This window comes from Arachis hypogaea, chromosome 14 (assembly GCF_003086295.3).
Source record: "Arachis hypogaea cultivar Tifrunner chromosome 14, arahy.Tifrunner.gnm2.J5K5, whole genome shotgun sequence".
In the NCBI taxonomy this organism is placed as follows: Eukaryota; Viridiplantae; Streptophyta; class Magnoliopsida; order Fabales; family Fabaceae; genus Arachis; species Arachis hypogaea.
Genome location: NC_092049.1, coordinates 138,016,614 through 138,032,467, shown reverse-complemented (window position 1 = coordinate 138,032,467; position 15,854 = coordinate 138,016,614). Strand labels below are relative to the sequence as shown.

The following is a 15,854-nucleotide window of genomic DNA, read 5'->3' as shown; positions in this document are numbered from 1 at the left end:
AAACCTCACTGTTTGCCTTTTTCCATGAAACTCAAGACATGACAAAATTAAACAGAAAAATACAAAATAGAATACATTGAAGGAGAAGAAAATCTGTTAGCTCAGATAGCTCTGAGAATTCTGTGCCTTGCACTCTCACACTTTCTCCTTGCTTCAAACCTTGACTGTTCACTCTTACTTATAGAGAGAAGTCTTCACGGTTGAAACCAAATAAAACCAAGCTAAACTTCTTCTTCTTCAAAAACAAAACCGGTTCGGCAAGAGAGAGAAAAGAGATAACTCGTGCAAAACCTATCATGCAATTACCTCTAGTCCTTCCTTGGTCATCAATCTTCATCAATCTGGTCTCTCCATCCTTGGCTTGCTCTCCAAGATGAATTTTTGGCCCTTGATGCTTCATGATGATAATAGCTTCATCTGCTCTAATCTCTGCCTCTTCCATCACGTAGCCACCCTAGCTACTTCCTGTGGTGGTTGAGCAAAATCAGAGACAAGCCATCCCTCCAAGGATCTTCTCCTTGCTGGCCGAATCTCCTTCAACCATATTTGGTATGAAGAAGCCAAAATCTCATCACCATATCTTACCATAAGTGATGAAAATCTTAGTCACTACATTTTTTATGTTTTCTTGCCATCATTGTGATGGTCTTTTGGCGTGCTTTTCCTTCTTTTCGGTAGCTTAATTTTTCTTCCATAGCTGCTGTGTAATGACCGAAAAAGATGAAGGAAAGAAATGAGAGAGAAGACAGAAATTTGAAAAGCATTGAATTAGGAAAGAGAATGAAATTAAATGAAATGATTCTCTCCTTGCTGAGTAGCGTGTAGCATTAAGTGCTGCAATCAAATCAAATGCCTTTTTCTCTCTCACTGTTTCCATGCAATTAATGATAATTGAATGAATTTGAAATTCATCACATGGTAAAAGTTGAGATCCGTTGAAGGCATAAGGCAATAAAAACATTTGCTTTCCTTCTAACTTGGTTTCGGATCAAGCATTGGTGTATCCAACTAAGATTTGAGTTGGGCTAATGATAATATTAATATAATCTGGCCCAAACAGAATTTAGTAATTCAGCCACACTTCATTGATTACTTTTGAACCAATGCTAAACAATAATTCACACTTGGGCTTGCAACATTTTTCTTTTATATTCGGCCCAATTAAAAACCTACATCACAAAATTATTAATTTAACAAATAAGAGTTAGAATCAATTTAATAATTTTGTAATTAATAAAATTAATAATGTTTAGTCATCACAAATTTAGAGTTTTCCAAACTCATCAAGATGCATCTGCTTATATAGGAAATCCAAAATTATGTGGTGCTCCTCTCAACAAAACCTGTCTCATTCCTACACAGAATCCAGTTGATGGAAATGATGATCACGAAGAACAATTTTTTACTGAGGGGTTTTACATTGCTTTGGCAATTGGATTTATTATGGGGTTTTGGGGAGTTTCCTGCTCATTGATTTTGAAGAAATCTTGGAGATATGCTTATTTCAAGTTCTTTAATGATCTATATGACAAGCTTTATGTATTTGCTGCAATTAAGATGGCTAAATTAAAGAGACTCAGACCTTAAGTATACATACAGATATGTAACCCTTCCATTTTCGTGTATTAGAATCCGTAGAACTGCTTACATGATTCTCTTAATTAGCTATTTATGGTACAATTAGTGTAAACATAATATATCCATCCAGATCCAGGCATCCATATATTTTGAAATTATTCACTATAAGATAAGATGTAAGTTGAAAAAATATGCATTGTTTTAGCAATTATTAGTAGATAGTATTGTTCTTCTGGATCATAAGAATTGTGATAATGTAGATATAGTTAGGATTAGTGTTGGTCGTCTATAAAATTGTAATAACAATGTGAAGTTGTTCTTGTGTTATACTGAAAGATAATGTATATGAGATGGTAACTTTGTTGTATATTTTCAGGTAAAAGGGTAGACAACATCATATGTTAAAAGAAGAGGTTTGCTTGTGATACAACCAGGATCTCCATGTGTATCCATTTGGAAGGAGATCATCAAAATGTAATGATGCAGATGATAACAAGTGCTGTGTGTGCATATTTTAGCCCTGTTTAGGTTGTCTGTTGTAGCTGCAGGGTGGAGTGTGGAAGAGGATTCTTTGAAACTTGGCCTTGGTTTGTTGCTGTGATTTATTTTTATGGATGATTTATGTGTTGTTATGAAAGTGTTTGTAGTGAGTTAATAGTCAATTTAACCCATGAAATTTGAGGTTGGACTTAATTTAATTCTTAAAATTTTAATATACTCAAATTAGACACCCAGAAATTTATAGTCGTAACTCACATTAATCATTGAGTTAATCTACATCAGTGGCGTATTGATTTGGTACATTAACTTGTTGCGATTTAGATTCCTCACTTAGATTCTATGCACATTGAGATTTATTAGAACTTCTAGGAGCTTGACTGCTCCTAGAACCCCAAAATTTTCAAATTGAACTTGTTATTGTTGTCTTTGTAAAGATGTTAGGAAGTCAGTCAAATTTCTAAGAGGTCTAGCAGATCTCAATTACATGAAATTTAGATGAGAAGTCCAAATCTTAATAAATTAACATGTAAAATCAGCATGTTATTCATGAAAATCAATTCAGGCCTAATGCGAGTTATTATTATAAATTTTGGAATTCAAATTGACTCAATTATAATTTTAGGGATCAATTTGAATCCAATTTCAAATTCCAGAGCCAAATTAAATATTAACGCAGTAGTTGTGTTTCCTATTAAGTTACTTATTAAGTTACTAGGTATTGAATCTATTGGTCTAAAAATCCGAGTGATAATGTATCATGTAATTTGTCATATCTTTGTCTACTCAAAAGTTGAAAATTAAAATTAAAAAAAAATTCGATAATATTAGCCTTGAAAACAAATTTAAAAAGCGCAATAAGTTTGTTATTTAAATTAACTCTAGTTCTGGTGTTTTTATATAGTATAAACTCATTCAATTATAATTATGACTTTAGATAACTATTTAGCTAAAAACTCATATGCAGTCAACTTCACGTGAAGTTAATGGCTGAGAATCATTAAATAATTTGACTGATTTGACTAAATTTTCATCTAATCAGTTATTAATTTTACGTAAAGTTGACTGCACCTAAGTTTTCACCAACTATTTATCGTCCGCCGGTGGAAATTTTCCGAGGGTGCTGCAGAGAGATTAAGAATGGCTATCACAGAACCAACAGTCCTCGCTACTACTTTTCTTATATCGAAGAAGAAAACGAAGATGGAACACAAGAAGAACCTCGGATTGTTGTTCAAATGGACACAGAGAGTCCTGCAATATACAAGAAAACCTGTTTGGATTATTATTTCGACCAACCGATCCTAGTAAATAACCACTAATCGTATTTAACACTACATTCAATCCATCTTCACCAATCATAAGGATCTTCTAATCAACTTTTTACTAGCAACAACCTTTGGAACATACCTTGTTTTCTTTTTTAGCTTATGCATGAAAATGTGAAACAGCTACATGCTTTTCTGATAAGATTTCTTGTGTTTACAGTTAACTGGAGATGTACGTGTCATATTCTATGAGAAAATGATAGGAGGCCGTCTCTTCTATTGTTGTTTCAATACAGCTTTTGTTAAAAACAGCATGGTACAGGTACTTTTATTGCATCAATTTATTTTGGCATATTTACAGTTAGATAACAATCAAATTGATGTTCCAATTTTCATGATCAAATTAGTCCCTTACTTTTACTAACATTAACAACTGTAGTATGATGTTAGGTAAGCTGAGGGACCAATTTGATAATAGTTTACTAACAGAAGGACCAACTTGATTTACAGATTAAAATTGAGAGACTAATATCATCATTAGGTGAAAACTAAAAGACCAATTTGATTGTTATCACTATTTACATTAAAAATGTGACTTTGTTTCCTTTTGCTATTTTGTAGCTGGGAATACAGGATTTGGACAAAGTTGGGAAGAAAGGAAGATCAATATGTGGAAGTGATTTTAGCTTGGAATTACTGTTTGGTCCTGCCAATTCATCAAGTGTATCCAATAGTGACAATGCTAGTATTGTTTCCTTGTGATCATAATATTTATGCAACAGATAATATGAAAGGTCATGTTCAATTTTACATTACACTAACGTGTGCTGCAAAAAAAAAAAACAGCAGAAAATTATATCCAATCATAAATGAGTCCATCAATGTTTTGTTGTGTAGTGTTGCATTCATTCTTTCAATAGTCTTGCTGTCTAATTTTTTTATTGGCACAAGACATTAGGAGAAAGTGCAAATGTTGTATTGTTTTGATGTTTGAGTAGCATTTCGAGAAGATGGGGTTTCAAAGCACATTATAATGCAAAAGTTGCTATGTTTTCACATAGAATTTAATTTCAATTAAAGTTGCTATGCACCATAATCATCCATTTGTGTTCCATGTCATCCAATTGTGTTAAAATATAAAAATGAAAGTAAAAAGAATTTGATAATGAAAACATGGATGTAAGAACTAAGAAGTACCATTTGTATAATTAAGGTAACATTTGCATTATATTGTAGAATAAAATAATTAAGCTTGTTATCTTTATTAACTTCACTATCACTTAAATACCAAATAAACAAAGATAGACCAATAAGCTATTACAACTGTAAAACCCGAGAAATTAGTAAATAATTTGCAAATAAATAAATTAATTTTTTAGTAAATTAGAAAATAAAATTTTATATTTTAATGTAATAGAGTTAATTAAAATAAGAATTTTGACACTAACTTTAAAGAATTTGGCCCAAGATTGGGCCGAATGAACCAAACTGGTGAACCGGATCCAAATAACTTTTGATCCGGAGCTCCGATCGCCGCATCGTTTGCAGCCACGTGACCGCAGCGTGGAGCTCTACAAAGCCTAGTGGTCAATTAGGTAAGAAATCCACGTTTTCATTTTCAATTTCCTATTCCCCAATTTCGAATTCAATGTGTAATCATGTTAGATTTTGCTTGAATTCGGTGTTTAGGTTCGAATTAACTCACGAGAATTGTCGGGTTTAGCTCATTGGAGCTGTGGGTCAGGTAAGCACCCTCAATTCCTTTGTGAAATGTTGAATTAGTGAACTCTATGTTGATTATAGTGAATATTAAGATGTTAGATTGAAATTGGTTGTGGATTGGAAACAATTTGAGGGATTGGAAGCTAGAGATTGAATTTTGGAGGCTGGGTTCATTGGTGTGGGACTGGAGTGGTGGATCTTGTGGTGCGGTGAACACTTCAGGTGTTATGAGATTAACGGAAAATCGGCCAAGGTATAGTTTTGGTTTCTCGTATTTAATATATAATGTCTCGTGAAAACTTAGGCTAGACGACTTAGGAAAAGTTGAATTATAAGTGTTGGAATTTATTTGGTTGTTTAGTTGGCATTGCATGTTTGGTTTATTGAGAAATGATAAATTGTTGGTCTTATAGTATGAATATAGTTGATGTGGTAAGGAGGTTAATGAATGATAACTTTGATAATGATAAAGGTAATTGTTAATTGTAATATTTATGAATAGTGAATTAAGAATTGAATTGTGTAATTAGATGTGAAATGACTGAGGAAGGATGGAGACGTAATTGGTATTGAGGAATTGGTTGGAATTGTTATAAAAGTGGTTAGTGATGAACTGATTATGAACTAGTCGAGTTTGTTAAAGGAATTGTGTTGATGAATGTTATTGATGAGTATTGACTTGAAGTATATTAAATTGAGAACTTTGAATGAGTTGAGGGAGTGAGAATTGAATAGTTTAAATGGTTGAATGATTGATATTGAAGTACGATATTTGAATGAATTGAATGATTATGAAATGTTTGTACCCCCAGGTAGTAGGCAGTGGGATTGTTTACTTGCTACAGATATGAGATCAGAAAGAAGAACGATGAAAACTAAGTTAATTATGAATTTTGAATGATTATAAAAGAATTGAAATGATAATAAAAATGATCATGGATTCCTGAATGTGAAACCAGGGCAATAGCAAGAATTGTGGTTTGTTCCGCTTGTTCCAGGTCAGTATTTGTGACGCCTGGGTAGTAGCAGGAGTAGTGGATTATTCCACTTGCTCCAAGTTGAGCTTTTAAACACCCGCTTGGGTAGTAGCTGCAGTAGTAGTTATTTCACTGACTCTAGGTTAAGCGGGTAGTAGTAAGGGATTGTAGTTCAAACCCACTTGCTCTGCATGGGTGTTTCAGTCCATGGTTAACTACTAGGACATGTCGGGTTGGTTATATAACCGACAGATGATATCATCAGCCATAGGACAGGCATGCATCACATGCATTTGTGTGTTTTGATTGCTTGTACATTAATTGAGATTGTCTACGTGATTATTCTGCTTACTTGCTGTATTGTTACCTGCTGCATTTATATTCTATATGTGCTTGTTTTGCCTGTTTGTCTGTCTGTGGTTTCACCAGAGTTGGAGGATTAGAGGAAAAGGTTTTGGATAGAGTTGGTTAAGTTTAGAACCTTAGACAACCACCCATGTATATGGCTTTCGTTTTTTATTCTTTAAGTTTGATAATCAGAGTGTCAGCGTTCTAGGATTGCCTCTGCCATTCCCAGGACCTTATATATTATGTGCGTGACACCTTTACCATGCTGAGAACCCCTTGGTTCTTACCCCATACTATATTGTTGTTTTTCAGATGCAGGTCGAGAGGCACCTCGCTAGGCGTCTGGACTTTTGAAGCAGAGTGATTTTCGGGGTTTTCTTTTTTATGTATATATGTACCTAACTTTCTCTCCGAATAACTTGTTTATTTTGCTCCTCTTAGAGACTTATGGAGAGATAGGATTTTGTTTATGTAATTTTGGGTTTTGGATATGTATATATTTATGTAAATATTCTCCGACTAGTCTTGGCTTCGCAGGATGAATTAGGAGCTTGTTATTTTGTATCTTTGGCCATCTATTCCTAGTTTTTGTTATCTTATACTTGTTAGCTATAACTTTCTTGGCACGTAAGTTAACTCATTATCTGAGCGTTGCGCTCTTTATTTCGCGATTTTTATTGTACCTGTTTCTCCAAGCTCCTCGTATATTATATCCTTTCTGCTATTATATGTATATAATTTATTTTAGAGGTTGTAATTAGGGCTAGAAGTGAGCCGAGCTGAGCCGAGGTAGACCAAGCTCAAGCTCGACTCACAAAAATTGAGCTTGGCTCACGGCTCGACTCATTAACAATCGACCCTATTTCTTAAGCTCATGCTCGGCTCACCAAAAACTTACGAGCTGGCTCAAATAATAGAAACATAAATACATAATCTATTATTCTATATCAATAAATTATAATTTATATATTTTTTAAAATAAATTAAAAGATCAATTTTATATATTGTTATCTATCAATAAATTATAAATTTTTTATTTATGTCCCACATCAAAATTATATGTAAAAAATAAATATAAAATTTTAAATAATTAAGATCATTAATATATATAATTATATATTACTATTTCATATGTATATATATAATATTAAAAGTATAGATTAAATGCATATATATATATTTATATATATATATATATATATAATCGAGTCAGCTCATGAACTAATGAGCTGAGCTTATCGAATCTCAAGCTCGTCTCATTTAATTTATGAGCTCAATTCCAAGTTCAAGTTTGACTCACTAGCTCATGAGCTTAGCTTATCGAGCTATTAACAAGTCGAGCTCGAGCTAACTCATGAGCTGGCTTGACTCACTTCCAACCCTAGTTATAATACCACACCATCTTTATTTTACATTCTAAGTGTAAAGCTCTGTGTGATAGGGTGTTACAATAACAATATTGACTGTTGAGTAATTCTATTGTTTATCATGATAAAGCCATATAAAATACCCGCTGAAGCCTGAAGGTGAATTTATTGAAAAGAAATTTTAGATGGGGTTTGATTAAAGTGTGTTTTACATTGTTTAAAGAGAATAGATGAAAAAATGGCAAATGCTAATACACTCCGAAAAAAATAGAAATGTATCGCTTTTTAAATTTTAAAATCTAAATATTAAGTTCTAAATCTTAAATTTGGAATCATATATCCTAAATTCTAAAATTTACATAAATTATAAATTTAAATTTTAAATTTTAAATCTAAACTATTAGTATAAAATATAATAAATAAAAAATTAAAATTTGTTTAATTAATAACGAATATAACACTCTTTATTTAATAAAGAACGTTTAAAGATGGAAAAAAAAGTTAAAAAACCAGTAATTTTAATTTATATTAATTAATACTTTTAGTTAATAATCTAATATTTTTAGTCCATTAATTCATTATCATATTTTTTGCTAAACACTTTTAAATATTATTTCTAATTATAAATAAAAAATAATAAAATGTGTTCGTTGGTCTTTGTAGCATTGCTCTTAAATATGAGCCTAAAAGAATATTTGATTTTTTCAATGCATTAAATTATAAAAAAAATTTAAAAAGTTAATATTTGTGTTATAATTTTATAATAAAATATTTTATATTTATTAAATATTAGTCACTAAATTAGTTATTATATATTTTTGTATATTTATATATATTGATCCACATATTTTTTAATAAAATAATTAAATTTGTAATCGACAAATAATTAAATTTGTTTACAATAGTATAATAAAAAATTTATAAAATAGTAAGAACATATTTCTATATAGCAATAACTTATTAGTATTTGATTTTTAATGTACATCGCATAGTATGATTGATTTCACAAAAAAAAAAAAAAAATCAATATCGTTAATTATTATTTTTAGAACACTTGGTAGCAATAATGTTAGCACTAAATTGTTAGAATTCTAAGTATATGATTTTCTCTAATTTGTTGAGGGAACTTATATGAAGGTATATGAGACCACAAAAATAAAAAATTATGAAGGTATATTTGTGTTGACTACGGAATTAGGTTTGGTTTATTTGTTAAAATTTTTTGAGAAAGAGTTTGTAGTTTTCAATATATAGCATCAGTATCTTATTTTTTATTTGATAAATAAAAAAATATGTATTTATACTTCCAATTTTTAAAAGATAAAAATGCTTTAAAAAGTATCTAAAGTAAATTTTTTTAAAATTGACCTATGTTTATCAAAATTAAAAAGTCTAATATAATTAACATAAATTAATTTTTAAATTTAACTTTTACATTTATATTTAGTATAATATTTTTAATTTTTAAAAACTATTTTATTAAATATAATTATTATTTATATTTATTAAAAAAAATTTTAATTTGATTTACTAAACATAGTTTTTATAAACTATTTTAAAAAAATAGGGTAAAAAACTATAATAAGCCAATGCCAGGACGAAATTACGTAAATAAGCCAAAACCAAAATCGTTTCAGTAATGAGCCAAACCACATATTTATATAATTCGAACCACAGTGGTTCGAACTGTATTCATTAATAATTCGAACCAATGCAGTTCGAATTACATAGAGGAGCTGGTTCAAGTAAATCGAACAATGTTGGTTCGATTTAGCATTGCTAGTAATTCGAACCAGGCTGGTTCGAATTATAGAGAGAGAAGGCTGCATCATATAATTCGAACCAGGCTGGTTCGAATTATAGAGAGAGAGGCTGCATCAAGTAATTTGAACCAAGCTGGTTCGAATTACACAAACCCTAATTCGAACCAGGCTGGTTCGATTTAGTGGTAGACAGAGCAGTATATATATGGTTGTAAACGTGAGTTTCTCTCATTAGAGGGTGTAAGATGGCTAGTGAGGAGAGTTTTGTTGTTTTGGTTCACCACAGAGGATCCATTAAGAGGAAAACTCGTTCCGGTGTGAAGTTCACAGATAAGGATCCTCTCTGTATTGTCGTGAACTCAACGACGAGCTATGATGACCTTGTTAGATCTGTGCTGATGAAACTTTGTCTGGAAGGTGCGAAGCGGGTTAAGAAGTTTTTCTATCGCATTCCAATCACGGTCTTGCAGGATACCGTGAAGTATGATTGTTTCACGATTGGTAGTGATGAGGACCTGCAAGTCATGTTTCTTTGTCGGAGGCAGTTTCCAGAGGTGAGGACACCAGAATTGTTGGCAAAGCTGGTTGATGTGGTATCCAGCTCAGGGGGTTCGAACCGGAATACCACCACTGTAGCCACGACAGTCGGTTCCAGTTCCAGGCCTGCCGTTGCTTCTTCGTCCGTCCCTGTGTACGAGCCAGCGGTCCAACCTGTCGCCTCCCCGTCTTTTGCTGTTGATCTCAATGACGGAGTAGGCGACGTGGTAGGATCAGTTGATATTCTGCCGAACGCTTTACAGGGCGTTCCACCGGTTGGCGTCGGAGACGGATTGTTGGGTGATGTAGAGGAGGACGACGTCGAGCTGGATATGATTGAGGATGACAGCGGCGACGAGGTTGGAGCGACTGAGCCTGCATTGGCGGTCGGTGGTTCTAGTTCTGGCACACAGTAGTATCCACCACATTTTTCCTCTTTGGACCTGGATGCCATGAGGCAGGAGGGTGTTTCAGGGCACTCTGTTGGATTCGGAGCTAGAGATGCGGAAGGGACTGCTGGTCTGACAGAGTTCCAGGTTGGTCAGCAATTTCAGGATAAAGATGAGGCCCTGTTAAGTGTGAAGACTTGCAGCATCCGGCGAGGGGTACAGTACAAGGTAGTGGAGTCTGATCATCGCCGTTATGTGGGCAAGTGTTCTGAGTTTGGGAATGGGTGCACATGGTTGATTCGACTGAGTCTGCGGCAGCGCAAGGGCATTTGGGAGGTCAAACGGTACAATGGACCTCACACTTGTCTTGCGACCTCCATCTCGAGTGACCACAGGAGCTTGGATTATCATGGGATTTCGGCGTTCATTATGCCAATGGTTAGGGCTGATGCATTCGTCAGCATCAAGGTGCTCCTAAATGTCACGGCAGCACACTTTGGGTTTAGGCCGACTTACATGAGGGTCTGGATGGCGAAGCAGAAGGCTATTGCCCTCATATACGGTGACTGGGATGAGTCATACAACGAGCTCCCCAGGTGGGTGTTGGGAGTCCAGTTGACGATGCCCGGTACTGTTGCAATCCTACGGACGAGCCCCGTTTGAGTTAGTGGACAAGTAGACGAGTCTCAAGCTTTTTTCCACAGACTTTTCTGGACGTTTCCACCGCTCATCGAGGCATTTCGCCATTGCAAGCCCCTAGTTAGCATTGACGACACCCATCTGTATGGGAAGTACGGGGGTACTTTGCTCATCGCGATTGCACAGGACGGGAACTCCAACATTCTACCTGTTGTATTCGCACTAGTAGAGGGTGAGAATGCAGAGTCTTGGTCATTCTTTCTCTCCCACCTTCGACAGCATGTGGCACCGCAGCCCGATCTTCTGGTTATATCGGACAGGCATAACGGCATCAAGGCTGCGCTTGAGGCTCCTGACAGAGGTTGGTTACCTCCATCTGCATACCGTGCATTCTGCATTCGACACGTAGCGGCTAATTTTGCCCTTACCTTCAAGGGCAAAGACGCACGAAGGATTCTAGTGAATGCGGCATATGCCAAGACCGAGGTTGAGTTTGATTACTGGTTTGATATTCTTCGGTCTGAAGACCCGGCGATGTATGAGTGGGCAAACCGGATTGATTATTCCTTGTGGACTCAGCATCGTGATGAGGGACGGAGATTCGGTCACATGACGACGAATATCTCCGAGTGTGTGAACTCAATCCTGAAGGGTGTCAGAAACCTCCCTGTATGCTCTCTGGTGAAGGCAACATATGGAAGGCTTGCGAAACTCTTTGTTCGCAAGGGGAGAGAGGCTGAGGCCCAGATGGGAACCGGACAACAATTCAGTCAGTACTTGGTGAAGTGTATTGAGGCCAACTTGAAGACGGTCAGGTGCTTCACGGTGACTTTGTATGACCGGGATAACTCCGAGTTCACCGTAGCGGAGACCACTCCGACGGGCTCTTTCTCATTGGGTAGCTACAGAGTATCGCTTGCCTCTCAGACATGTGATTGCGGGTACTTTCAGGCACTTCATTTTCCGTGTCAGCACGCACTTGCATGTTGTGCCTACTCACGAGTGACCTGTACCTCTTATGTTCACAGCGTCTATCGGATTAGTTCGGTATTCAGTGTGTATCGGATTGGATTCACACCTCCGATCCCGGAGGGTTTCTGGCCACCATACAACGGGCCCACTGTGATACCAGACCCTAACAAGAGGCGTACGAGAGAGGGTCATCCGAGGTCCACTAGGATGCGGACGAATATGGACGAGGCGGATCCGAACTGGCCAAAGAGGTGTGGCCTATGTCGCCAACCCGGACACACACGCCGGAATTGCCCACAGCTAGCTGGATCGTCTCACAGAGGGGGCCATTAGTAGCCATGTTCTTAGTCTTGGTACTTATTTTTTTAAGTTTCGCGCTTCGATGTTTTATTTAAGCACTCATGTAACTTGTTGAGCTTTGTGTGTTGTATTGGCCATGCTGTGGGTTAACTAATGAATATGTTATGTTTCGCTTTGAGTCTTTCTACAAGTCTGGTGAATGCAATTTTTAATAAGTAAATCAAAATATTACATTGTGGCGTACTACAAAAGTGAAATAAAGCTAAGATAACAACAAAAGTTAACATGGCCAGCATACATAAAACATGAATCATCTAAACAGATGCGAGCCCGTAAAGCAACGACGGGGTACCCGTGTCCTCTGACCTCTGCGGATAAGCGGCTCCTCGTCCTCGATCTCGTCCTCCTCCTCATCCGGGGCAGGCTGTGCAGGTGGCGTACAATGGATGGGTGCCACAGACGGCCCGGCAACTGAATGTGATGCAGCAGTGTAGGCGGAGGGTAGGGTACCTCCCAAACCAAAATGGTCGGCAACGGATGTCGTAGGAGGCTCGTTCAGATCGACATCTAAAGGTGCCTGCGTGCCGGAGGTCTGACCACGTCTCCGGGCCGACATGTCCTCCTGCATGATGGTGGTAATCTCCTCTAAAAACTGCTGACCCCCGAAGTCCGCATCAAGCGTATCTGAGGCAAGGAAGTCTGACCACTGTGATCCCGGAATAACCCATGGGGTACCCTCCTACTGAGGCTGGTCATCGGCGGGTACACCAACGAAGTAATCTCCCAGAGGCCCCGACCCGAGTCGAGCGTCACCAGGGTCAGCCCCGTCACCCATACCTGACCCATACCACTCACCTCCATGTCCGCCATCGTGGGTACTAACACCAGTAACTGCTACTGCCCCTGCACCATCCCCGCCCACGGGCCCATGCTGATCGTCGTCATCGTCGTCCTCGTCACAACCAGGGTGCTCCGCTGCACCACGCCCTCTCCGCATCCCTCTCTGGCCTCGTCGTCCGCCTCCAGCGGGACCCGCATCGTCATCATCGTCCATAGCATGCTCAAGCCATCTCCAGTCACGCTGGCTCCGTCGTGTCCCTACACGAGCTCTCCTCTTAACCCGCCGTCTGTCCGGCACGTCCTCAGGACGATCCATGTCAGGAACTCGCCCAGCACCCCGCTGTGAGGCCTCAACTGGAATAGGAACGGCTCTCGGATCCCTCAAGTGCATATCCGGAGACAGGAACCTCTTTCCATGCTGAGTCCACCACTCAAGGAACTCATGCGACGGTCCAGGGTCGGCAACAACATCGAACCTCAGCACGGTCTCCGCACGGTCGTCCCAATATAGATGCCACTTCTGCAAATGGTACGGAAACCATCGATCACCGCCTCTGCCGTCCTTCGACATCAGAAAGTCGATGTTCAGGGCAGGATTCGGACGGAGCTGCACCCCTCTGAACTGCGGAAGAACCCGGTCTATCTGATGCCACTCTATGACGGCAAAGTAGATCAGCGACGTCACAGACCGCCACAAAGCCATATGCCAAGGCTCCAAAGCCTCTGGATGCACAACCTGAACTATGTCGGGGCTGCTGTACGACATCCAGATAAACTGCACGGAGAACTCCCCAATGTCAGGGCAACTCATGGACCCAACTTATAAAGTGTGGTTAAATAGAAAAACTTATTAAGTAGCGTACTGACCTCCCTGTCCTGTAACCGGTCTATCCTCAGCCTCCACATCTGCACTCTAGGACCCTTCTCGCTACCGGAAGGGTTGTACCCGGACCACCTGCATCATAAACATGTGTTACAGCTACTTAAATGTGTGTTTAGGATATGTAATACATTATTAATAAACACGGAGTAATGTATATTAAATTGAAATAAAGAAGGCTTAGTATACTACCTCGAGGCCAATGGCCAGCTGAACGTCTCATACCGTGCAGGCCTAAACCGAGAAAATCGCCAGAAGATCCATGACTGAAGTAGCTGAAGTGGGCCGCTAGCTTGACAACATGTCTGTTCGCCAATCGGCACATGCACCGGTACAACCATGCCAGTGCTGCAGAACCCCAGCTGTAGGTACCCATCTCCTCCAGCCTAGCTACGTACAGAAGCCATCTGATGTGAATGCGGTTGCCGGACTTGTCCGCAAACAACTGCGTGCCCAATAACATCATGATGTACGCACGGACATATCGGCGCACAGTCTCGTGATCGGCTCCCTCAGGGCACTCACCAAAAGTCTCCTGAAACCAGCTGCAGTTCACTGCGTACTTCTGAACCTGGCTATCTAGGAGGAGGTATCACTCCAAGCAACTCCTGGAACCACTCCCAGGCTGGACGCCCACCCTGGATGTATATATGGAACTCTGATAGGCAGCCGCTCACGTAACGCCCGTCTACTGCCAAACCCAACTGGTATGCCACGTCCTGGAGTGTGATCGTGCACTCTCCGAACGGCACTCTCCGAACGGCATATGAAACGTGTGCGTTTTCGGACGCCATCGCTCGACGAATGCACTGACAAGGGCCTCGTCTAACCGGAACCATCTATCGTTCAGCCTTGCAAGATGGTATAGACCGGCCATCTGCAAGTACGGAACGTATCTATCATCCAGTCGCATGCCCTGCTGCCGCCGCATGCTCCTGATGCATCGCTGAGGCTGCGCATGAAATGCACCGCATTGTTAGAACCAGCTTAATAACCAACGACAAACATAACCAACACGATAAATCATCAACAAAACATTATACTAAATAAAACCGCATAAAATTACATGAACAAGAACCACATGCAAAACAAACCCGTAGACCGCACAACTAAACCGGTAACATAAAACAACTTAAGTAGAACCACTAACATAAAACAACTTAACCAAAACCGTTAATATAAAACAGCTAGCATAAAACAACTAACACAAACCACTTACATAAAACAACTAACAGAAACCACTTACATAAAACAACTAACATAAACCACCAACATAAGAAACCAACATAAACCACTAACTAAAAAGAGCTAACATAAAACAACTAAAACAAACCGCTAACATAAACCACTAACATAAACCACCAACATAAACCACCAACATAAACCACTAACATAAACCACCAACATAAACCACCAACATTAACCACTAACATAAACCACTAACATAAACCACCTACATAAACCACCAACTAAACCACCATCTAACCCGCATGCAAAATCACTAAGTCACATATACCGCTACAACGAAGATTTTTCTGTACTAACCTCCTCGTTGATGACCCCGGCTATATGAGCAACTCCGTCCAAGCGACATAACTGTGCCGGATCGTCCCCCATCAGCAGAGTATTCCGTTCAGGTCTTCGTCGTAGAGAATCTGGGTCGTTTTCTCTGGGATTTGGTGGGGTAGGGGAAGGGAAGAATAGTTCGAATGAGGCTGATTCGAACTCCTTATATAGCCGAATCACTAGTAATTCGAACCAGCTCGGTTCGAATTA

General features: G+C 38.5%; 1 protein-coding gene across 1 annotated transcript; it reads left to right on the top strand.

Annotated features, from left to right (window-relative positions):
• The first annotated feature begins 3,288 nt into the window (after positions 1-3,288).
• On the top strand, positions 3,289-4,440 carry LOC112744532 (phosphatidylinositol 3,4,5-trisphosphate 3-phosphatase and protein-tyrosine-phosphatase PTEN1-like). Its single transcript, XM_025794193.2, has 3 exons — positions 3,289-3,383; positions 3,565-3,666; positions 3,966-4,440. Exons 1-3 carry the CDS (start codon positions 3,315-3,317, stop codon positions 4,104-4,106), a joined length of 312 nt encoding a protein of 103 aa, XP_025649978.1. The 5' UTR covers positions 3,289-3,314; the 3' UTR covers positions 4,107-4,440.
• The last annotated feature ends 11,414 nt before the right edge of the window (positions 4,441-15,854 follow it).